Source organism: Sminthopsis crassicaudata, chromosome 6 (genome assembly GCF_048593235.1).
Source record: "Sminthopsis crassicaudata isolate SCR6 chromosome 6, ASM4859323v1, whole genome shotgun sequence".
NCBI classification, from domain to species: Eukaryota; Metazoa; Chordata; class Mammalia; order Dasyuromorphia; family Dasyuridae; genus Sminthopsis; species Sminthopsis crassicaudata.
In genome coordinates this window covers 236,497,779-236,522,064 of record NC_133622.1, presented here as the reverse complement: position 1 = coordinate 236,522,064, position 24,286 = coordinate 236,497,779, and the positions used below count along the sequence as shown (strand labels likewise).

The following is a 24,286-nucleotide window of genomic DNA, read 5'->3' as shown; positions in this document are numbered from 1 at the left end:
GAGATCTAGATTTCTATGGACCCCCTAATGAGCTGGACTGCTCAGGACCACTCCCAGTAAATGGTCCCATTCTACTGAAAATCTAGGCCTGGGGGCAGTAATCTCAGTCAATTGGAACTTCAGTCTCAGATCTCTTTTAAAGAGCAACTTTGGGATCATTTCTTGGCAGAGGCTCAAAGCAGGAACATGGCAGGCCAAGGGAGCTGCCTGCGAGGATCCCCTGCCTCTTTATCTCTCTGCCAGGAATTCTCTGCTGGACCTTTACTTCTCTGTCAGGACCCTGCCACTGAGGATGTCAGCCTCCTACAAAAGCTGACTTCTCAGTGCCAGTAAATAAGCTTTTTGCCAGTCTAACTTTTCGGGTTCGTAAATTCTCTTATGAAGGACCTGCGCCAACCAGAAGGGCTTCCCACAAGTCTCTGCCCTGTATGCAGCCCATCACCAGGCCTGAATTTGAAGACTCACCAGTGACTGGCATCGCTCTCAATAACCCAATTCACTTACAACGTATATTAACAAACATCCATCACGTGCCCAGGAAAACTCTAAGCAAATGCATTCAGAATTTACAAAGGAAACCTTGAAACGAGACCTCTAAGCTCTAAACTGGGAACTGTCTCAGGGGGTGGCAAAAAAGCCGTGGGTGGTGCCGGGTGTAGAGCACCGAGCCTGGGGTCAGACAGCTCAAACCTGTCTCAGACAGAAACTGCAGCCCTAACCACGTCCCTCACTCCCACTTGCTTCAGTTTCTCACCTGCAAAATAGACTGAACAAGCGATAATAAGCACTGTTATCTAACCAAGAAAACCTCAAAGGGGCTCATGAACAGCTGGATTTAACTGCAAGAAACTGGGCAAAGGACAAGCCCGAGCTCTGGATACAGAGACTGTTAACGCCAAATGAGAAATACCGACATGGAAATGATTTCTAAAGTCCCACAAACCCAGGCATCTTTCTTCCTTTATTTCAAGTTCTATCAAAAATATATCCAAACACCAGACGTTTTTGGAAAAGGACGGCTTTTGTTTGCTTCTACAAAGCGTAATGTGAGCTACTGATGTCAAAATAGCGGATACGGGAAATTCTCTGTGCCCTAAGGAAGCATCTCCTTTGCTAAAGAGCGTGTCCTACAGGAGCCTGCCCTCCACTCTTACTCAACTCGAGCGTCTTCCCTCTGCTATTTCTCAATTATCCCACAGGGCAAAGCTTCCGAGCAACATCGCCCCCAACTAACGGCACTTCCAGAGCTTGCTGCCTGTGGGACAGAGGGCAGGGGCCGTAATTTCTGCAATAAGAGGGGTAGGTAGGCCGGACGGCTTTAGTCTAGGACACTGGGACTCAGTTTCCCGCTCTGTAACACTGCCCCACCACGCCACAGCCCCGGGAGCTCTGCGCCTGCGAAAGAAAACGAAACCGCCGCGGCTCCGCCCCTCTGGGGTCCGGCGGAAATGGGCTCGGGGTGGGAGGGCGCTCTAGCCAGGAACTCGAGGCTTGCTCGCTTCCTCGGCTCCGAAGGCTCCAGGAAAGAGCCGAGTCGCGCCGACCCCGAAGATTCTCTCGGCTCCGAGGCGCCGCCGGAAGTGACGTGAGCAGTCGGATGGGCCCGCGCGTCCCGTCGGCCTTTGCGGCGGCGGGATGATGGCGGCGGCGGGAGCGTTGGAGAAGAGTTTCGTGGAGCTGTGCGGCGCCGAGCGGGAGACGCAGCGGCACTTCCGGGACTTCTTCGTCGGCTGCTCCGGTACTCGGCGAGCGGGCCTCGAGGCCTCGGCCTCCCCTTCCCCCGGGAACCCCGGCTCTCCAAGCCTGGCATGTTAACGCTCCCGAGGCCGCCGCAGGGCTGGGACCGAGTGCCGGCCTCGGGCGGCCCGGTCACCGCCCCCTCCTTGCCTCCATGTCCCCGTCTGTAAAAGGGGGGCTTGGATGGGCCCATGGCTCGGACGTTCCCTGCAAAGATCCCTCCCGTGGACTGGTCTGGGTTCTAAGGGCCCTCTCGCCCTCTCCAGTCTGGTTTTAAAGGGCCTCCCCGCAGCCCTGCCCCCTCTCCCACTCCCCTCCCCCCGTCGCCATCTGGGCTCTAAGGGCCTTCTCACTCTCCTGCAGTCAGGTTTCCAAGGGTCTTCCCGCTCCCCTCGGCCCGCTCCGCAGTCTGGGTTCTAAGGGCATCCGCGTCCCTCCGCGCAGTCTGGGTGCTAAGGGCCTCCCGCGTCCCTCCGCAGTCAGGGTTCACCCTCTCCAGTCTGGTTTCTAAGGGTCCTCCCGTTCCCCTCGGCCCGCTCCACAGTCTGGGTTCTAAGGGCCTCCTGTGTCCCTCCGCGCAGTCTGGGTGCTAAGGGCCTCCCGCATCCCTCCGCAGCCAGGGTTCACCCTCTCCAGTCTGGTTTCCAAGACCCTCCCGCGTCCCTCCGCAATCCGGTTTCCAAGGCCCTCCCGCGTCCCTCCGCAATCCGGTTTCCAAGGCCCTCCCGCGTCCCTCCGCAGTCCGGTTTCCAAGGCCCTCCCGCGTCCCTCCTCGCAGTCTGGTTTCCAAGGCCCTGCCGCGTCCCTCCTCACAGTCTGGTTTCCAAGGCCCTGCCACGTCCCTCCTCGCAGTCTGGTTTCTAAGGCCCTCCCGCGTCCCTCCGCAGTCTGGTTTCCAAGGCCCTCCCGCGTCCCTCTGCAGTCTGGTTTCCAAGGCCCTGCCGCGTCCCTCCTCGCAGTCTGGTTTCCAAGGCCTTGCCGCGTCCCTCCTCGCAGTCCGGTTTCCAAGGCCCTCCCGCGTCCCTCCTCACAGTCTGGTTTCTAAGGCCCTGCCGCGTCCCTCCTCGCAGTCTGGTTTCCTAGGCCCTGCCGCGTCCCTCCTCGCAGTCTGGTTTCCAAGGCCCTGCCGCGTCCCTCCTCGCAGTCTGGTTTCTAAGGCCCTGCCGCGTCCCTCCTCGCAGTCTGGTTTCCTAGGCCCTGCCGCGTCCCTCCTCGCAGTCTGGTTTCTAAGGCCCTGCCGCGTCCCTCCTCGCAGTCTGGTTTCCTAGGCCCTGCCGCGTCCCTCCTCGCAGTCTGGTTTCCTAGGCCCTGCCGCGTCCCTCCTCGCAGTCTGGTTTCTTAGGCCCTCCCGCGTCCCTTCGCAGTCTGGTTTCCAAGGCCCTCCCGCATCCCTCTGCAGTCTGGTTTCCAAGGCCCTGCCGCGTCCCTCCTCGCAGTCTGGTTTCTAAGGCCTTGCCGCGTCCCTCCTCGCAGTCTGGTTTCTAAGGCCCTGCCGCGTCCCTCCTCGCAGTCTGGTTTCCAAGGCCCTCCCGCGTCCCTCCTCGCAGTCTGGTTTCTTAGGCCCTGCCCCGTCCCTCCTCGCAGTCTGGTTTCCAAGGCCCTCCCGCGTCCCTCCGCAGTCTGGGTTCTAAGGGCTCTCCCATCCTTGACATTCCGGGTTCTATGGACAACCTTCATCCCCGACCCCTTCCTGAGTTCTAAGAGCCCGTCCGCCCTTGACAACCTGGATTCTAAGGATGCTCCTTCCCCTTACTCTCTGGGCTCTAATATCACATTTTCTGTACCTGCCTTTCTGACACTTCCAAGGAACCCTCTGACAGGCTTTGTTCTTAAGTCCCTCCCACCTCTGACATTCCAGATTCTGAGAAACCTTCCAGTTGTAACATTCTGGGTTCTAAAACAATGTTCTAAAGCCCTTCCCAACCCTGATATTCTATGCTTCAAAGTCTAACATTCTCTGTTGTTGTAATGTTCTGGTTAGCTTTCTGTAGGTCTTGGGACCAACCTGTTAGCGGAATAATCACACGGGAATAGCCGGGGATAAAGCTCAAAAGCCGTTATTGTCTCCTTCACAGTCTATCTCCCTGCCTGGGGCCAGGGCTGGCTTTCTGAGGCCCTTCAGCAGGGCCTTGGTCTCAGAGAGGGAAGCAGGAGAGCCACCCCCATGGTCTCTATCTTAAAGTCTGTCCCTGGCTCAGTTTGTCCCCAGTTTATCTGCTCTATTACCATTACATCATTACATATACTGAGTATAAACCAATCCTTATATCACTAAGGAACCATTATTTGTTGTAAGATTAAATCGGTCATACTGAATTAGAGAATTCACATTAAACTAGATAACCCTTATCATCCATTCCACTGAATTGTTTAACACCTTGTCTCAAGTATACTAATCCTGAGTTCTGCCCTTTACATGTTCTAATGTCCATTCTACTCTAATGTTCTGTGATCTTTTCTGCTTTCAACTCTTTTAAGCTTCTCTCTTTGATGTTCCCTTGCAGAGCTTGTGGGTTTATCAGGAGCTGTGAAATATGGCGAAAGTGCCGGTGGCTTCTACTATATGGAAAGCAGCAAGCTGTTCTCTGTCACCAGAAACAGGTTCATTCATTGGTGAGTGTTACATTACCACTACCAGAAAGGAGATGGGGTCCATATATTCTTGTAAAATGGGTGATCTTATCCCAAGTGAATAATAGTTTTGGGGAAGGGGAAGATTTTTTGAAAAATCTGATTTCGAAGTTATAAAAGAGAACAAATGTAGCAGGGGGAAATTCTGATTTAATACTTTGCTGACTCTCCCTGTGTAACTTTGGTCACATTTAACATCCCTGGACATCAGTTTCCGTGTCTGTAAAAGGAGGATGTTGGACTGTATAACCTCTAATGAGTGGCCTTTCTTTCCCACTACAAATTTTCTAGGAGACTAGAAAAGGAAGACAGCTTTATAGCATAGTCAAAAGTAAGGAGTTCTTTATTTGGGACAAAGATAATATTGTAGTTTATGTATTGTGATGAGGAAATCATGGATATGGGGATGGTTGTCAGGATTTTCAATGAAGACTAAACCTATTTCTCCAATTAATCAGATTAGGATTATTTTACATGTTGAAAGGCTGTTATGTTCCTTTTAATTGCCAACTAAAGTAATTGTGTATAAAGATGAACAACAAATACCTGACCACATGCTATTCATTCAAGCCCTTCCATAAGTTAAAGAAATTAGTGATGGATCACCCAGGTTTGTGGGAATTGCCTTTGCTTGATGTTATATATTTTGTTATATATTTGCTTGATATTATATTTGCTTGATGTTATATATATGATGTTCATATATTACTGTAACTGCAACTTTTCTGTATTCACTTGGTATTTACTCTCGGTCTTCCGGGAGAAATTATTAATAATATATCAAACTTGGTATTTCATAGCCAATATCATGGAAACTTCATGGCAACAATCAGTTCTTCCATCACATTACATTTTATCATTTCTTGTTCTAGCTTCTTTTAAAGCTCTCGCCCCAAGGGCTATTTCCCACATCAGGCTTTTCCTGATTTCCCCAGTTGTTAGTAACCTTCCACATTCCCATAATTATTTTGTGTGCATAATTGTACCCCCATTATTCCACCTCCAGTAGAACATAAATTTCTTAAGGATAAGAGCTGTTACTTTTTTTCTTTTCTCTCTGGTACCTAAAAAGACTTTATAGTACCTAACATTTGGATAGTACCTTTGCAAAGGGCTTTACAAATATTATGTGATTTTCATCACAACCTTGGGAGGTAAGTACTTTCATTATCCCCATCTTACAGATGAGAAAATTGAGGCAAACAGTTTAGGTGACTTGTCCTCCAACTTTAAATAACTGAGGCAGGATTTGAACTCTGCTCTTCCTAATTCCATATCCATTGCTCCACTTAACTGCCTGGGTTCTTCAAATGAAACTTTTGTGGCGATTTTTAAAATATTAGATTTTATATTCTCTGTATTTTAAATTCAAATGTGATTTTGTTATTTGGGACTCTTGGACAGCAATATGTATGTAACATTGATTGTTAGTCTTTTGTCCAAGTTCGCAAAGGGGGGATATTTGCATATAATATTTTTCTTTTTTTTTTATTTATTTTTCTTTTTTTATTATAGCTTTTTATTTACAAGATATATATATATATATATATATATATATATATGCATGGGTAATTTTTCAGCATTGACAATTGCAAAATCTTTTGTTCCAACTTTTCCCCTCTTTCTCCCCACCCCTTCCCCCTGATGGCTTGACCAGTACGTGTTAAATATGTTAACGTATAAGTTAAATACAATATATTGCTTATAATATTTCTTACTGTCATAAATTTGATAATTACCAGGAAGTTAGTGTCTATCTCTCTCTCTTTCTCAACAGGGTTACTTCTGGCGATACTTTGGAGCTGGTGGAGGAATCTCTGGACATAAATCTTCTGAATAATGCCATCCGCCTCAAATTCCAAAATTGTAACGTCTTACCAGGAGGTGTTCATGTCTCTGAGACTCATAATCATGTGATCATTTTGATTTTAACCAATCATACAGTACACAGATTAGTACTGCCACACCCTTCCCGGATGTATAGGAGTGTAAGTTTATTTTTTATTTTTTTATTAATTTTATAATTATAATTTTTTTGACAGTACTGTTCTGAATTTTCTCCTCTTTCCATCCACCCCCTCCTCTAGATGGCAGGCAGTTCCATACATGTTAAATGTGTTATAGTATATCCTAGATACAATATGTGTGTGCAAAACCGAATTTCTTGTTGCACAGTAAGAATTGGATTCAGAAGGTAAAAGTAACCTGGGAAGAAAGACAATAGTGCAAACAGTTTATACTAGGAGTGTAAGTTTAAGTGAAGTTTCTAGAATGACTATGATTCTCACTAACTCCTAACCTCTCTTTAGTTATCCCTTTGGATTGTGAACAAACTTGATTTCCTTACTAGAACTGTAATTGCCAAATTTGCATCAGTTTAAATATTTAAAGGTCTCATAGAAGACCTTTTTTGCTTTCTAGTCATCCATTTTTACTTTGAAAGGGAAAAGAATGATTATTTATAAATGCCTTCTTATTTTGCAGGAGTTGGTAACTGAAAGTCAAATGCAGTCGATATTCACTGATATTGGGAAAGTTGATTTTAGTGATCCTTGCAACTACCAATTAATTCCTACAGTTCCTGGATTAGCCCCCAATTCTACCACTTCAATAGCTTGGCTAAGCAGTGAGGGGGAAGCAATGTTTGCTTTGCCTTCAGCTTCTGGGGGATTATTTGTCCTTAAACTGCCTCCTCATGATATACCTGGTAAGATGGGGACTGGGATACGTCCTATAATTGTCATATGAAAGGGAAGAAGGGGGTTCCACATCATCTCATTCTGCCTCCTTCCTCAAAAGGAGGAACCTTCCAAGCATTCCTAACAGTCTTTCATTGTCTTAACTCAAGTAATTCCATCTTCCTGTATTTTAAAGCATTGAATCCATAGCCAGTATTATTTGTTCTATAAATTTGTAATTTATCCCCCCATGCTAGAGTGGAACTCCTATGAGATTTGTGCATAGTAGATACTTGATTAATATTGGTTTGAATTGAGTAAGACCATTTGGGGGTACAGGTCTGTCTGATTCATGTTTTAGTCATGGATCCAAAGTGCTCCTGGAATGATGAAACCTCTAAAAGAGTAGGAAAATTAAGATTGAGCTCTCATACTATATAATCTACTCCAGATTATACAAGGGATTATTGGAGATGAGAGGACTAGAACATAGGCTCCTATCCTGAGTCACAAACTAGCATATAAAATTAGACTATAATAAATAGTATTTTGGGTAATAAAATGTAATTATAAAAAGAATATTTAGTGATAAATAAATAATAGAGATATTTATGTGATTAGAAAATGAATTTGGTTTTCATTTCTAGTAAGAAGTAAAGTATTTTCTAAAGCTAGATCCTGATAGCAGAACATCTTGTTGAACTTCCAAGTACATATTTTTGCTCAATCATTATGAGACATTTTTAAATATATTCATTCTCCTTAGATAAAGATAAAGCCCAGGTTTCTCCCTTTAGCGTTGAATCTTTTATTCTATTTTGTTTTGTTATTGAGGACTACTTTAAATAAAGAGAACCTTAAATATATTTTGTTCCTTTTTGTTCTTCTAGGTATTATGTCAGTTGTAGAATTAAAACAGAGCTCGGTGATGCAACGTTTGCTTACAGGCTGGATGCCAACAGCTATCAGGTTAGTAGTAGCTGTAAAGAAGTCATCAAGATCTGTACTGGTCTAAAATATGCCTTGGCCTTGATTTTTTAAAAGGCATACAAAAATGCTAACTTAAAGAATTTGATGCCTTCTAATAGAGAATGTTGTATTAATTCTGAATTATTTGTTAAGTATTTTGTATTTAATGGCATTAAATAACATTCTAGAGAGGAAAAGTTCGTAGCATCATATACGTTGAAAATAAACATCAGAAAATCTATTAGTATGGTTCGTTTATGAATTTTTGATATATTTCCCACAGCATCCGTTCTGTCAGCACTTTTCATGGCATGGGAACGTATACACAAACATATATTTATATATGCATGTGTTGTTAACTTTCTAAATCAAGTTTCACCTAGAATAATTAGTAGAAAATGCTTGATTCTTAGAACAGATTAGCATATGAAGAAAAATTACTGTCAGAATGAAACAGTTTTCTATTATAAATTATTATGTTGATTAGGTCAAGTTCAAATGTATAGTACAAACTTAATACAAGTCTAAAATGAGTTTATGTAACTGATAATAATCCTATTCCAAAACAGTATTTTTAAAGTATTTGAACAGATGATAAACTATTGCTGCTGCTACTATTGATCAAAAGTATCTGGAAACCTCCAAAACTCCATCATGTATGCACCTCCTAAGTGACTGTTCTCTGGTTCTGCTATAGCTCTTTATGCTTACATTTTCAGGGGTGACCAGAGCCCTTCTGACCGTCCCCTCAGTCTCTCTGTTCACTGTGTGGAGCATGATGCTTTCATCTTTGCACTTTGCCAAGATCACAAGCTCCGGATGTGGTCCTATAAGGTAAAGGCCCTAGGCACTATTGACTTTGGGCCCATTCTCATTCTTAGATTTATATTGGAAGGTGAATGATGAGAGAGTGAAACTGATTGTATTGGTCTGAAAGACAATTAGATCAGAATTTGTGGAAATCCTAACTTTCTAAGTGATTTGTTTTCATACGTTGTAATTTTTACTTATAACTTCTAAAATATAACAGGAATAGATTATAATCAATATAGTCATGGTATCATATTTTGATAAAATTAAACATCAAGAAAAAAAAGAACCTAAAAAAAAATCATCATAAAAATAGCAATTATACCAGTTTCCTTTTTAGCATTTGCCAAATTGAAGAGAAGTGTCTCACCATACCCTTTTATATAAATAAAACCTATCAAGTTGTTTAAATAAATGCTGATAATGAATTTTGTGGCAGTGTACTTGGCTTGAACATTTCTTATGATAAAAGGGAAAAGAGGAAGAATCTTTAACAACTTCTTTTATCTCAAACAGGACCAGATGTGCCTGATGGTAACTGACATGCTAGAATATGTACCTGTAAATAAAGACCTGAGACTGGCAGCTGGAACTGGCCACAAATTGCGCCTCGCCTATTCTCCTTCCATGGGACTCTGCCTGGGTGTCTACATGCATGCGCCAAAACGGGGGCAGGTATATGATGATTAGCATTTTCATTAACTTTACATGGATATTTTGGAACCACTTTATAAAGTAAAACCCTTTGTCTTTTAAAATCTAATCTCATGAATTTATCTTCCTTAATATTTCATACAAAAACAAATTAGCATTCGTGAGACACCAGCAATTACTGTGGGAACATGGATAAGTCATTCTTATAGCTCTCATAATTAGGCATTTTCTCAAATGAATGAATCTACAAGAATTTGTTAATTGCTTACATACAAGGAACTGCAATAAGTGCTGGAGATACAAATACAACAAGTGGGATAAGCCCTCCCCTCAACAATCTTTGTTTCTAAAAGGAGACATATAGAGGGAAATGTTGACCAGAAAAGGGAGATTTATTCTGAGGAGTCATAGGAACATTGAATTGACCAATACAACAATTATTTAATAGCACTTTCCAGAAGTAGTTCATTTGAGTACCACGTCCAGAACAAGAGATGAAAAGCGAGTTGAGACATGAAGCAGTATAAAGATGGGAGGTGGGTAGATGACTAGATGACTGCCCCCTTGTTTTCTTCATTTTAAAGAAAATGCTGCCACAGAAATTTGCTGTGAAGTTTCTAGTTAGTTGCAATATTGCTTTGTGGTGCAAAACAAGAATTTTTGCAAGTTAAAAAATAGTATTTGAATTCAACCACCCTTCTTAAACATTTGTATTTCAACAGTTCTGCGTTTTCCAGTTGGTGAGCACTGAAAATAACCGCTACAGTCTAGATCACATTTCTTCATTATTCACATCTCAGGTAGGTTTCCGTGGTAAAAATCTCCCTTTATAAACTGTAGTGATCAAGACCACAAAAAACAGGTTTAAGAGACTTCATGCTATCAAGTAAGATTTCGCTGCACACATGAATGAAATCCTTATCTGAATTCTGCCACCATTTGATGTTGTAATATCCTTTTCGTTTTTGATGTAGTTACTTTTTCTCTTCTTTTTTCTTAGGAAACCCTGATTGACTTTACCTTAACACCCACTGATATCTGGGCTCTGTGGCATGATGTTGAGAACCAAACAATTGTGAAATACATCAATTTTGAACAGTAAGCATTTTTCCATTTTTATGACCCTACCCCACTGAAAACATACCCATCCTTGAAAAACTGGATGACGATTTATAACTATGTTTTTTCCTCAACATTATTTTTCCAAATACATGTAAAGATAGTTTTCAGTATTCATTTTTGTAAGATTTTGTGTTCTAAGTGTTTTCTCCCATCTTCCCTTCCCTCCCTTCTGGCAAGATAGCAAGTAATCTATTACAGGTTATGCATATACATACATACATACATACATACATACATACATACATACATACATATATATATATATGCATATATATAATTTTAAACCTATTTCCATGTTTGTTATGTTGTAAAAGAAAAATCAGACTAAAAGAGGGAAAATCATGAGAAAGAAGAGGCATACCAACAACAAAAAATAAAAGGTCGAAATAGTATGTTTTGATCCACAGTCAGTCTCCATAATTCTCTCTCTGGAGGTGGATGATTTTTTTCATCCCAAGTCTAATGGAATTGTCTTGGATCACCACATTGCTGAAAAGAACTAAGTCTGTCATAGTTGACCATCACATAATCTTGTTGTCACTGTGCAATGTTCTCTTAGTTCTGCTCACTTCACTCAGTATCAGTTCACAGACTATTCTGAAATCAGCCTGCTTATCATTTCTTACAGAATAATAATACTCCTTTATATTCACATACTATAATTTATTCAGCCATTCCCCAGTTGATAGTTACCCACTCAATTTCCAGTTCCTTGCCATTACAAAAAGAGCTGCTACGAACATTTTTGTACATGTCGGTCTTTTTCCCTCTTTTATGAACTTTTTGGATACAAATCCAGTGTTAATACTGCCGGATCAAAACATAGCATAGTTATGGTTTTCATGAAAGATAAGGCCTTGGATTTGACCATTTTGTTAGACTTGAATTGCCTTCTTTTTAAAGAAAAATAACTCATGTTTTGATCTATACACATAATTTATCCTTGTAAGTTTTAACAGAGAAAAGGAAAATAATATTTCTTGTAAGTAATGCTGCATTTTTGTAACTTACTCGTAGTCTGGGTTCACTGCTCCCACACTAAGACTATTATTAGACATATACTTTTTTAAGCTTTTCAGATCTTTCTGAGTAGCAATCTTGGTAACATAAAACTTGTGCTGTCTGCAAAATGATCAGAGTAGTACTGCTTAGTTCCCAAGGGTTCCTTCCAATTCTAACATGTAGAAAGGAAGGGTTGCCTTGGCTGGACAACTCCGACAAGTGAGAGTTTTGTTTTGTTTTGTTTTTATTAGTCTTCTGAATATTGGAAGAGCTGGCAGTTTGGAACAGCCTACTGGAAACTTACTGAGAGCGTAAGCTTAAAGTAAAACTGTAGACAGTTGGCTGTGTAGATCATGATGTCATCAGCTTGTCTCTGGGTAGTCATTGTTATTGTCCTAACAGGTGTGTTCTTGTTCAGTAATATTGCAGGACAGTGGAACCCAGTTTTCATGCAGTCTCTGCCGGAGGAGGAAATCACTATCAGAGATGACCAAGATCCAAGAGTAAGTGGTGCCCAATTAAAGTCAAATCTTAAGGAGTAAGAGGTGACTAATTTTGTGTTCTTACTTTTGCTTTAACTGGCTTTCACAGATGGAAATCCCACTCAGTTAAGCCCTTACGAGCTCTCAGAGGACCTTGGAGGTCCATTGCAAGAGCAGTGGAGGTAGTCAGGAGACCTGGCTCATTGACATTGGTCCTCACCTACCAAATGGGAGTAAAAGTACTGCCCTGCCTAACCCTCAAGGGGTCAAATGAAGGTCAAAAAAGCAGTTTTCAAACCCAGGTGGTATTCACATGGAAGTTCATGGTGGTGGTGTGTAAAAGACTACAGGCTCAAAAGAAAGGGAAGCGCTTCTGCCTAATTAATTTGGGGGCCCCAGAATTCTGTTCCAAACCCCTATTTGATTTCTTTTCTAATGTGAAATACCTTATATTAGAAGCCAGTAGTTCCCTAGAGAGCATCAGTGTTGGAGGCTTTCCATGTTGCAAGGCTCAGCACTTTACCTTCAAACACCATATAAATGTTGGCCATAATTAATTATTACCATTTACACATAAAATGGAGATAAACGCCTATGCAAACCTAGCCCACCAGGTTGGCTTAAGAATCAAATAAAATTATCTAGATAATTATAGAAAATCCTATGAAAACTTAAGAAATGATGAAAATGAGAATTGTTCCATTTTGAGCCACAGTGTAGCAATGTATGGTCTAAAAAGACATTTTCTAGTAGGGAATTTCCAGCAGAGTTGTAGTGCTGTTTAAGTGAGCAGTGGAGCTTCCTATTCCCATCCTCATCTGCCCATAGTCCATTTAACCCAGGACTTGTGCAGCCGCATTCTTCCAAGGAAGCCCATCAAGGGTAGCTTCACCTAGTAGAAGGAAAGCAATCATATGTTTCATTTCATTTCATAGAGATTTGAGAACTACTTTTCTGCTCAAAATATAGAAGTAAGGGGCAGCTAGGTGGCGCAGTGGATAGAGCACCAAGCCTTGAATTCAGGAGGACCAGCGCGAATTTGCTTTCAGACACTTAACACTTCCTTGCAGTGTGACTCTGGGCAAGTCACTTAACTCCAGCCTCAGGAAAAAAAAAATAGATAGATAGATAGATAGATATCCATATATATATATATATATATATATATATATATATATATATATCCACATCCATACTGTGACTAATGTGAATGAAAATGGAGGAATTTGGGCTCTTTTTTTTTTTTTAAATGAAGTTTCTCAGCTTCTCTTGGCTTTACTGACTTTGCTTTACATTCCTACAGGAGACATATCTAGAGAGTCTTTTCACACCTGGACGATTCACAAATGCCGCTATTTTCAAAGCTTTACAGGTTAGCAAGAAACCAATCCATATTTGTTATTAATATTTTGTATTTTTATGCAAGAAATAGTAAGTGATAAATGCTTTTCATTTGTTAATTACAACACATCCATGTGAAGAGATATACTGACAGTTACAGTGTAAAGAACTATTACTTTTTCAATTAAATTCAGCAAGCATTTAATCAAGGACATACTTTGTTCAAGGCACTATATAAGGCAATGGGGATATTGTCCCCATCCTAAAAGAGTTTAATTCTTCTAGGGTATAGAACAGATAAGTAAATACAAGATAATTTGAGGAGGGAGAGAGCATCAATAACTAGGGGATCAAGAAAAGCTTACAGGGAACTCCATGAAGACAGCTAGGGATTCTAAGAGGTAAACAGCAGTACATTTAGCTATGGGGGATAGTTTGTGCAGAGGCAGGAGAGAAAATGTTGAATTCCAGAAACAGCTAGTCCAATTTGGCTGGTACTGAGCATGCTCTTACTGGGAGTAATGTGACATGAGTTAGAAAATTGGGTTAGAGCCAGATTGTGCATACAGGGATTTCAGTACCGGGTTAAGTTGTTCCTACAGGCAGTCGGGATACTTTTGAGTAGGGGAGTGATATGGTCCAGATCTGAGCTTTAGAAAGATACTTCAATTAAGAGGCTATTGCTGAAATCCTAGAAAGGGGTTATGAAGACCTGGATTAGGGTGATGACTATCTGTATGAATGGAAAGAATGCAAGAGGTGTTTTGGCGGCCAGATCAATAAGGCCTAGTAATTGACTCTACAAGGTGAGGGAGAATTAAGAATTGCATTGACTTCAGCTATAAAGATTTAAAGATGGGGAGGGGGGGGGCGCTCTTTAATAAAACCTCTAACTTCTTGGTGAAGGAATTCCTTACAAGGCATACTTCCCAAATTCCTGCCAGCATTTCCTGGCTATAATGCCATGAGACATCTCCCTCCAGTATAAAATGACAGCTGAGCTCATTCCTTAGAATGTCCACCTTTGGAAGAAGTACTGGGATGACCTGGGCTTCATTTTAATTGGTAGTGTCAGGCTATAATAGAAGGAATGTGGGTTTCTTTTGGTTTAGAAAGTCTTAAGCACAAGGGATTATTTTTTACCAAAGGATTTTTCATCCTAAGAAGTTTTTCTGGTAAAGTTGAGATAAAATCATGAATATTCGAATTGGGAGCAGCCTTTGTGAACAGCTATTTTAATTTTCTACAGATAGCAGAAATCTCTTGTATACCATGTGCTAAGGCATCAAAGGGTTGCATTTGGGACAGAAAATCCATTACCTCACACAATACAGCTCTAGTCTTTAAAACTTGTTATGTTTAGGTGAAATATGCATCCTTTACAACTTCTGAGCCACTGGACAGCAACACAAAGCAAGTCTTCTCTTTCACATGACTTTTCAACCCCATCCACATCCCCAGCTCCCTCTATCCATTATATGACAGGATTCCAGGACCCTGGTCACTTCAGTCAGGTCCTGCAGAGGGCACATTGGTTTGCATATGTCCCTCCTAAAATAATGACGCCAACTATTGAACACAATCCTCAAGGTGTGATAAGTCTATTAATGAAGCCTTGGATTATAGTAACTGCTTAGGCAGCCCCATCATGCTATTAATTCATATTAAACTTGGCAATTAAAATTTAGATCATTTTTCATGTAAACTTGTTCCCCTTCCATGTCTCCTCCAGTCTGTATAGGTACAGTTGATTTTGAGGGGATAGAATTGAGTTTTATTCATATGATATTTCATGTCATTGAGTTGAGTCCAACATTTCAGCCCCTAAGATTGTTTGAATCAAAATTCTGTCACCTCATTTATTGTTCGTTTGTGAAATAGTTAAGCAATTCCTCTACTTCCTGAAAGGTGTTGATAAAAGTGTAGAATGAGGCAAGGCCAAGGGGAGAGCCTGTCGTGCTAGTTATCTCCCTCCATTTTAACACTACATGACTATTATCCAGCTTTTAGGTGCATGTACATAATTAATTGAAATTCCACCTAATAATATAATCACGTAACCCCACATTTTATTGGATTCCTACAAGGATTCCATGAAAGTTTGTCATTTATGATGCTAAAGTGAAGAATCAGTATGACAGTCCATATATCCACCAGCCTAGATATTTGTTTGTAACCTGTGGTTTCCCTTTTCAGAAAAGGAAATAATTTTGCCTAACTTTTTCTTAATATTTTTAACATGTTTTATAAGGAAACAAAGTTTTACACAAATTGTTGCTTTTTTTTTTTTTTTTTTTTTTTTTAAACATAAATTTTATGGATATCTTGCTTTTATATCACAGTCATTTCTGGATATACTTTGCCTCCCCACCAAGCTTTGGAATTGATTCCTCCCTTATAAGAAAGAAAAATAACTCTTCAAAACCAACTGATGCAGTGATCATGTCTGACAATGAAGGCAATATTATGCCTTTATTGTTTCCCCTCTTATGCTGAAAGGAGGAAGATAGACTTTCCTATCTGTGTTCTATAATCATTATTTTGGAGGGTGGGGAGAATTTTCTTTAAATTAGCCTTTTACTTGCTTTTAGTAATCTTTTCATCTGTATTTTTTTTTTTTTAGTATATATTTATTACTCTTCTAGCTCTGCTACAAGTCATAAAAATCTTCCCACATTTCTCTGAGTTGTCCTTTGTCATTTCTTACTGTATAGTAATAGTCATCGTATGCTTGTTTGTTCAGCTATTCTCCAACCAATAGGTAGATAATTTAGTTTCCAGTTCTTAGTTCCACAAGAAGTGTTACTGTGAACATTTTGATTCCTATACTGGATCTTTCTACTTTTTAATTGCATGGAAGTATAATCCTACTGTGTCAAAGTGTAATCATTTTCCTCACATAAGTCAAATTTCTTTCCCAAAATGCTTGAATCACTTCATAATTCCGCCAAGAGTGTTTGGTTTGACTTTTTTCTAATGATCCACCTTGTTCTTTTCTAAAGTCTAAAAGACTTTTTAAGATTATTTTAGAAATTTGCCAGTGATTGCAGCCAAGCCTGTTTATATCAACAGAGTTGATCTCTTTGTTTTCATAAAAATAGATAGTATTTGGTTTATCTCATCATTAACATCTTTCTTAGACCCCATTTCTGTTCTAATTCTCCTATTCATTGACTATGTGGTCTCAGATAATTCAACTTCATTGAACTTTAAACTTCCTTATCTTCAAAATTAAGGTTGCATTAAGATATGACACCTTTCCCTGGTCGGATTGGCAAAAAGAATTAAAAGCAATGAAAATCGGTGTTGGTGGAGTTGTGAAGAAATATATATGCTCATTCATTCCCTTCATTCTACTCATTCAGGTGGAATTGCAAATTCTAAAGTAGAATCTGTTTTGGAGAGCAGTCTGAGAGTACATGGGAAAAATTAGAATAATCATATCCTCTGACCTAATAATAAATAAGGGATATACCCAGTACATGTTGGCAAAAGCAGAACAAAGGGATCTGTTAATGTTCATAAATGTTCATTGCAGCATTCTTTGCAATAGATTAGAAATAAACTGGATTTAGTCAAACTGTCAGACTTTATGGTGATGGTTAAATAAATTGTGGTATACATGAATTCTGTAATGGAATACTCTGATTCAACTAACATTGACAAATATAAACTATATAAAAAAATCCAGAAAGATCTTTATGAAAGAATTCAAACTCTCCCCGCCCCCTCCCCCCAAAATCACCCTAGAAGAACAAAGTACATTTTTAACTCTGCCTACAAATGAATAAAAGAAAACTTAAAAAAAAAAAAAAAAAAAGTCTGTGAGAGATCTTAGGGCTTAATGACTAAAAACCTATGATAGCTTATGTATTGAAATTCAATGGTTCTAAGCAAGCTTAATTTTATTGATGTTCACTATTATGTTTATAATCATTTGATATGAACTAAAATGAAGATATTAGATGGTCTCTGGTAGTTTTTTCAATTTTAGAATTCAAATTCCTTAAAATCTATGATTATTGAAAAAGTCCCCTATAAAATGGGCATTCTTGCTGTTTCTTGTGTTCAGGACCTGTTTAGCACTCTGGTGACAGCCATAGAATCTTCACAGAATATTGATTTTAGATACATAAAATAAAATACAAAGGATTACCTCCCCCCCCAAAAAAAAAAAAATGTTGAAATACAGTTACCAAATAAATACTGTTTAAAAAAATTGTACAGACTGCAGGCTAGGAATCCCTAGTAAGCCCTTTTCTAAAATTATACTGATTTGTGGCTTAAATTATTGGAATGATGAGTTCTTGACTAGTTACAGAATGCCTCTCATAGCAATTATAGACTTGCTAGTCTGAGTATTTTTAACTGAAAACAGTAGGTTAATGATTACGGCATAGGAGGCTCTTTTGCCTTATTCTATCAGGCATTTTATCAGTGACTTGGATAGGTTGCATATTTATCCAGTTTACAGAACTAATGAAGCCAAGTGGCTTGACCAAGTTAAGTATGTCCAACATGACCAAATATGATGGCAACATTCTGGAATGAAGAGCTAAATCCAGCATGATAAAATTTAACAAGAGTAAAACCCAGTTCTGAGATTTGGAAAAATCACGTACGAGATGCTTAACAGCCATTTCTTTAAAAAAGTGGTGTTAAGTGAGTACAAGCTCAAGTCAATAGTATGTATGACCCAGCTCCTAAAAACACTGCTATGATCTTGGGCTGCATTAGCCAGACTATATGTTAGCCGATATCAGAATTACCATGTTTCTTTCTGGGTACTACATTTTATTCATTTGTTCAGATTTTTTGTTTTTATTTATTTCTTGATTTTTTACATCACCTTCATTTTCAAATATAGTCTTTTCCCTCTCCACACCTCTAATCAAGGAGTCACCTAATAGAAGAAGGAAAGCAGTTAGTAAAACTAATCAACACATCAGCCGAGTCTGACATTATATGCAGTATTCCATATCCATAGCAGGTACACACACATACATATACCCTCCAGGAGGGATATTAAAAATCTCTAGCATATCCAAAAGAGGAGATTCAAAACTCTGGCTCTTTAAGAATTTCTTGATTGTTTAGAATGTTTAGTCTGAAAAAAGAAAAGACAAAAGGTGGATTCTTGTATCTGTATGTAAGTTTGTACTGCCCAGTGTCTAGTATATAGTGTATCACACAGAGTAAACTTTGATGACTGGATGAGTGAATGAAAATCAAATCTATGAAGGACTCACAGAGGAAGAGGGTTTGGGGTTGTTCAGAGAACTTGTGTGAGGACTAAATGATGGCAAATAGAAGGAAGCAAATTTCAGCGAGGCATATAGAAATATCTAAAAGGTAGATCTAAAGATAGAGTAGATAATTAGTTCCCTGTTATTGGAGATGTTCAAGCAGATAAACATTTCTTGAAATAATTTAGAGAGAATAAAAAACTGCTTTAGATCTAAGGTCCCTTCCAATAAAATGTTTACCTTTTTTTCTTAATTAGATTTATTAAGAATTACATAGCTAGAATGTCTTTTCTTTTTTAATTATATTCTGATCATTGTGAACAGTTTATCTTTTTAGCCTTTACCCAAGAGATTATCCCAGTATTTTTTCGCTAAACTCTTTGGAGCCTAAAATACATTTTGCTTTATCTTCATTTTATTGTTCTTTCTTGTTAGTACTTAAGGTGGGGATTGTTTCTTATTTACTTTTGCAACCCCCATAGCACTTAGCATAGGACCTACCTCTTAGGTACTTTGTAAATATTTATTTAATGAGTTAGTGTCCAATTATGCCCCCGTGTTTCCTTTCCTCACTAATACAAACTTCAAGATGACGTGGTCACTTTCTCCCAAGGTTCCTGTCACTTCCACGTCGCCAACCAGTCCTTGTTGATCAGAATTAAGTCTAGAATAGCAGTATTCCTCGTTGCTTCCTCTACCTTCTGAGAGATGAAATTGTCAACAAGGCAAGTCAAGAATTTTAGATGCTCTACTTTTAGCAGAATTAGATTTCCAACAGATGTCAGGATGATTGAATTTTTCTGTTGTTACTATAGCTAGCCTCTATACCGTTTTTGTAATCTGTATGAGGAAGGCATCATCCATATCCTCTATCTGGTTGGGTGTTCTGTAGTATATCACCTTAGTATTGCTTCTAGTCCTACTTTTATCCTAACCTAAATGGTTTGGACATTTTAATATTCATCACTCTTTATATGAATACATAGAAATCAGGAGGAAGCAGAACCAGTTCATTTTGCAAAAATGTTATTTACACAATTTTTCAGGAAGATATCTATTACAGAAAACAAAGTATACCTATTCAGTACTGTCCATTTTCCTGCAGTGTTAGGATGCCGTCTTAATTAGAATGTTTTGATTAGCTTTGGTGCATTGCATGATATACTAAAATGTGATTTTGTTTAGATTTTCCGTCGAGGAACAGAGAGGAATTTGGATCTTTCCTGGAGTGAGCTCAAGAAAGAAGTTACTTTAGCTGTTGAAAATGAGGTGAGATTTGAGTAGAAAAATTATAACTTTATATAACTTTACATGTTTTTCTTCAATATTGATAAAGAAAATAACTTTTTATTAGTAAGAAATATGAATATGTGAACTTTTAAAACTAGAGAATCATAGGGAAATATGTACTCCCCCAGTGAAGGAAAAAAAGTGACACCAGTATAAAGTCATTCTTGTCTCTAGTTCCATTTGAATTATCTTTGTATAGAATTCTTTTTAATGAGAACATTATTACTTTGGGAAGAACATCATGAATTGCACTAATATTTTAATTTTATTTATTCTTCTGCCAGCTCCAGGCAAGTGTGACAGAGTACGAATTCTCACAGGAAGAGTTTCGACAGTTACAAGTTGAATTCTGGTCCAAGTTCTATGCTTGCTGTCTGCAGTACCAAGAAGCTCTCTCTCGCCCTCTTGCACTGCACATGAACCCTCATGCAAATATGATGTGCCTGTTAAAAAAAGTAAGGCTAGAAGCATGCTGGAGGACTTTCTACTCTTCATTAGAATCCTCTGAATGTTCATCTGCTCCTTTGTAATTCCTTATAATTGTGTCATATCACTTGATTTTTCCTGTAGAAATGCAATTTATTTGGACTAAGAGATTGTCCCCTATGTCTTTGAACATTTTAAAATTAACCAGAAGATTCACATTTCCAGGGGTTCCTGTCTTTTCTTATGCCCTGTGCCCTCGTGGATCATCTCTATCTCTTGCCTGATGAGAATCTTTCGACAGAGGATGAGACCACCATTTCTGATGGTAACAATAATTTCCTTTTTGAATCTCCTTCTTCAGCCTTTTAATCCCTATCCTTATTTCAAATAGATGCAAAATAACTTACTACTATGATATTCTCTAGAAAAGTCTTTGCCCCATAGGTATTCAAATGATTGGGTACAAATGTTTTCAATGTGTGTATGCTTGTGAAAATTGTCAACTCTGCCTGTTTAAAAAAAATGCTGTCATTTAATATTCACGTCTTTAAAGTTAAGTGGGATTTTTTTTTCCTTATAGATTTAGATATTGCACGTGATGTTATATGTCTTGTCAAATGCCTCCGATTGATTGGGGAATCCATTTCTCTGGAAATGTCATTCATGATGGAAATGGCTTGCTATCACCTTCAATCTCCAGAGAGGGCTGCAGAACAGATTCTGGAAGACTTGATCGCAAATGATGTGTAAGGGAGAACTTAGGGTAAAGTCTGTTTCATAATGGAGATTTTTATAATCATTGGTATTTAAGTAATACAGTAGAAGTACACTTCAGATGAGTACTATGTAAAGTGAGTCAGTATGGTTAATAAGTTGGTGAACTAACTTATGCATGGGAGAAGCAGTAAATTCTTTTACCTATATGCAAACAGGTATGGGAAACATCCAGATGATATAACAAGAATTATTAATTGCAGCAACATCTTAAAAGAGTTCTTATGAACCATAAGGAAAAATGTTCTCTTCTCCAATGGTGGATCTTGGCATTTCTGAGAAACTAGAGGAGACAATTACTTGATACATTGTGCTAGAGGGCAATTTTTTTTTTCACATTAGTATTTTATTTTTCCAATTTAAATGTAAAGAAAGTTTTCAACATTCATTTTTGTAAGATTTGTGTTCCAAATTTTTTTTTCTTCCTCTTTTATCATCCTTCCCCCAAGACATAACCTGATATAGGTTATGTATATACAGTTATTTTAAACATTTCCATACTAGTCATGTTACAAAAATCAGAACAAAAGGGACAAACCTCAAGAAAGAAAAAACAAACCAAAAAGAAGGGGAAAATAGTATCCTTCAATCCTCATTCAGTCTCCATAGTTCTCTCCCAGAGGATAATAATTCTTAACTTTTTTTAAAGCTTTATTAAAAGCTTAAAAATATGTCTTTGCTTAATGACTTTGCTGACTCGTGGGTGGTCATATCCATGGCTCATCTGCTGCTTAGGATATTTTGTTTGAAGTCCTTTAGTACCAATTTCTCTTTCTATCCCTACAGAGAAAATGTGATGGAAGATATCTGCAGTAAACTTCAGGAGATCAGGAATCCAGTCCATGCAATTGGACTTCTTATACGGGAAATGGACTATGAGACAGAAGTAGAAATGGAAAAGGGGTTCAATCCTGGTAAGTGGCACAAAAGCAAGCATTCTCCCTCAGTTTAAACAAAGTCACAGTTATCTCCAGTACAGCTCCATTATCGTATGCACTTCTTTGTTTTCCTTGTTGTAGCTCAGCCTCTAAATGTTCGCATGAACCTTGCTCAGCTCTATGGCAGTGGAACAACAGGGAATGTGGTTTGCAGAGGTGTTTGTAAAATTGCTAGTACTCGCTTCCTTATCTGCCGAGACCTATTGATCCTACAGCAGCTATTGATGAGGCTAGGAGATGCTGTAAGTATTACTTTAGAAAACTCAAACAGGTTTCTATGAAATAGTCACAAATTTAAGTGAAGTGTGAATGCTGTACAGAGCACTTTTCTCCTTTTCCATTAGTATACTTCTACATTTGTAAAGTAGCAAGGAAATCTGCTTAGGAAGGGGGCTCAAAGGCTGATATTATCTTCTTGATTTAATTTTTTTTTCCCCCCCCTGAGGCTGGGGTTAAGTGACTTGCCCAGGGTCACACAGCTAGGTAGTGTTAAGTGTCTGAGATCAGATTTGGTCCTCCTGAATTCAAGGCTGGTGCTCTATCCACTGCGCCACCTAGCTGTCCCCTTGACTTAAATTTTAACATTAGGGAAGTTACATCTTTGGAAAGTTGTATCTTGAACCTCCATATCATAAAAGAATACTAGATGATCAGAACCGGTATCCTCTAGGAAAGCTTCCACTATGGACCCAAGATGTCTTTAGCTTTGCTGGGTTCCATATACTATGTATCTTGTACATGAGATAATTGCCATCTTGTTAACCTTTAATCTTGCACTTAGTGCCCATCATTACATAGAGTGGTTCAAGATGGCCCTTATTACATTTTACTCAATGTCTCTTAGCTGACATACTTTTTGGTATTCTGTCAGTAAGCCATATAAGCACATCACTTTTCTGATTTCTTGTCTCTTAAAAAGCATTGTCATTTTATCTCTCTGAACCTTAAAGTCGATTGACATTTTATTTTCTTTCCTTAGGTGCTTTTAGGAGGGAATCAGCTGTTCCAGTCTCAGCAAGACCTTCTCCATCGGACAGCCCCCTTGTTATTATCATATTACCTCATTAAGTGGGGAAGTCAGTGTTTGGCATCTGAAGTTCCAGTAGATACACTGTAAGTTTTTTTCCCTAAATTTGTTAGTTGGTAATGGATTTTTAATTATTATTAATAACTAAAAAGGTTTTCTGAATACTTTTCACATATTAGGACTTGATTCTAGTGTTGCAGCTTAATTTGTTTATGATTTGTCTTCTCCTTTTCCTTATGCATGGGATGCAGAATTTCTTATCCAGTAATTTAGAGAGGTTGCTTTGACAATTCAAGTGTCTCAGTCTTAAAAGATATGCTAAATGAGCATTTCTCCTCCTCTAGGGAATCCAATCTACAGCATTTATCAGTATTAGAGCTGACAGACTCCAACACTTTGACAACACATAAACTTGGTAAGGATTGTTACTTGGCAGTCTTTTTTTTTTTTTACTTGAAGCATTGGTAACACATCTCCTGGTGATTAATAATGTCTGCAATTTTTTTTTTTTTTTTTAAGTATCCAACCCTCAGACAATTGTGGAGTTATTTTTCCAAGAAGTGGCCAGGAAGCACATTCTGTCTCATCTCTTCTCACAACCAAAGGCTCCTCTCACTCAAACTGATGTGAATTGGCCTCAGCTGATTACTACAATTACCAATTATTTCTTACAGCTTTTGTATCCTTTTATTCTAAAACTTCTAGGAAATTTTCTTCTCCCTACGTCAAGGACATTGTTACATAAGTTTTTAATGAATTAATTGCACAAGGTTTTTGATGGGGGGTGGAGATATTGCATTGCTATTATTTTTATATAAAGATGTCACTTCTGATATGTCATCATTAGGGCATAAGATATAGATGGCATTCAGGATATAGTCAGTGACATTAGATTAGGGCAGAGGTAAAACTACTTGACATGAACATTATCTTTTTTAAATGACATTGCCTTAATTCAGTGCAGCAAGTGTCTATTAAGTTTATAATAGGCTGTGTACAAGACACCTTGAAGACCTGTACCACAATTAAAAATGAAATGGGCCTGATGCTCAGGAAACCCAAGTTAATCCTGGAATGAGGGTGTAACACACAACATGGAAAAACATTTGGAGGGATTTGGAAAAGCTTGCTTTAATGTCTGAGTTGAGTTGTTAATAGA

At 38.9% G+C, this 24,286-nt stretch overlaps 1 protein-coding gene and 1 long non-coding RNA gene across 3 annotated transcripts in view; one reads left to right on the top strand and one right to left on the bottom strand.

Annotated features, from left to right (window-relative positions):
* Positions 1–924: 924 nt before the first annotated feature.
* LOC141546537 (uncharacterized) lies at positions 925–3,352 on the bottom strand. The gene is made up of 2 exons (XR_012483325.1): positions 2,228–3,352; positions 925–1,901 (listed from the first exon to the last, which is right to left on the bottom strand). It is a non-coding gene; the product is annotated as an uncharacterized LOC141546537 (long non-coding RNA).
* Positions 1,538–24,286, top strand: part of NUP160 (nucleoporin 160) — a 45,122-nt gene continuing 22,373 nt past the window's right edge. Inside the window, exons 1-20 of one of the 2 annotated variants that reach the window (XM_074274434.1) lie at positions 1,538–1,738; positions 4,242–4,350; positions 6,146–6,356; positions 6,853–7,075; positions 7,937–8,015; positions 8,735–8,849; positions 9,342–9,500; positions 10,202–10,279; positions 10,480–10,577; positions 12,022–12,106; positions 13,389–13,457; positions 19,858–19,941; positions 20,247–20,417; positions 20,614–20,713; positions 20,969–21,134; positions 21,949–22,076; positions 22,182–22,342; positions 23,080–23,213; positions 23,472–23,542; positions 23,647–23,806. In XM_074274434.1, coding sequence (XP_074130535.1) covers positions 1,636–1,738; positions 4,242–4,350; positions 6,146–6,356; positions 6,853–7,075; positions 7,937–8,015; positions 8,735–8,849; positions 9,342–9,500; positions 10,202–10,279; positions 10,480–10,577; positions 12,022–12,106; positions 13,389–13,457; positions 19,858–19,941; positions 20,247–20,417; positions 20,614–20,713; positions 20,969–21,134; positions 21,949–22,076; positions 22,182–22,342; positions 23,080–23,213; positions 23,472–23,542; positions 23,647–23,806 — 2,504 coding nt within the window. In that variant the 5' untranslated portion in view covers positions 1,538–1,635. The remainder of the gene's footprint in view (positions 1,739–4,241; positions 4,351–6,145; positions 6,357–6,852; positions 7,076–7,936; positions 8,016–8,734; positions 8,850–9,341; positions 9,501–10,201; positions 10,280–10,479; positions 10,578–12,021; positions 12,107–13,388; positions 13,458–19,857; positions 19,942–20,246; positions 20,418–20,613; positions 20,714–20,968; positions 21,135–21,948; positions 22,077–22,181; positions 22,343–23,079; positions 23,214–23,471; positions 23,543–23,646; positions 23,807–24,286) is intronic. The other variant, XR_012483323.1, reaches the window with a different exon arrangement.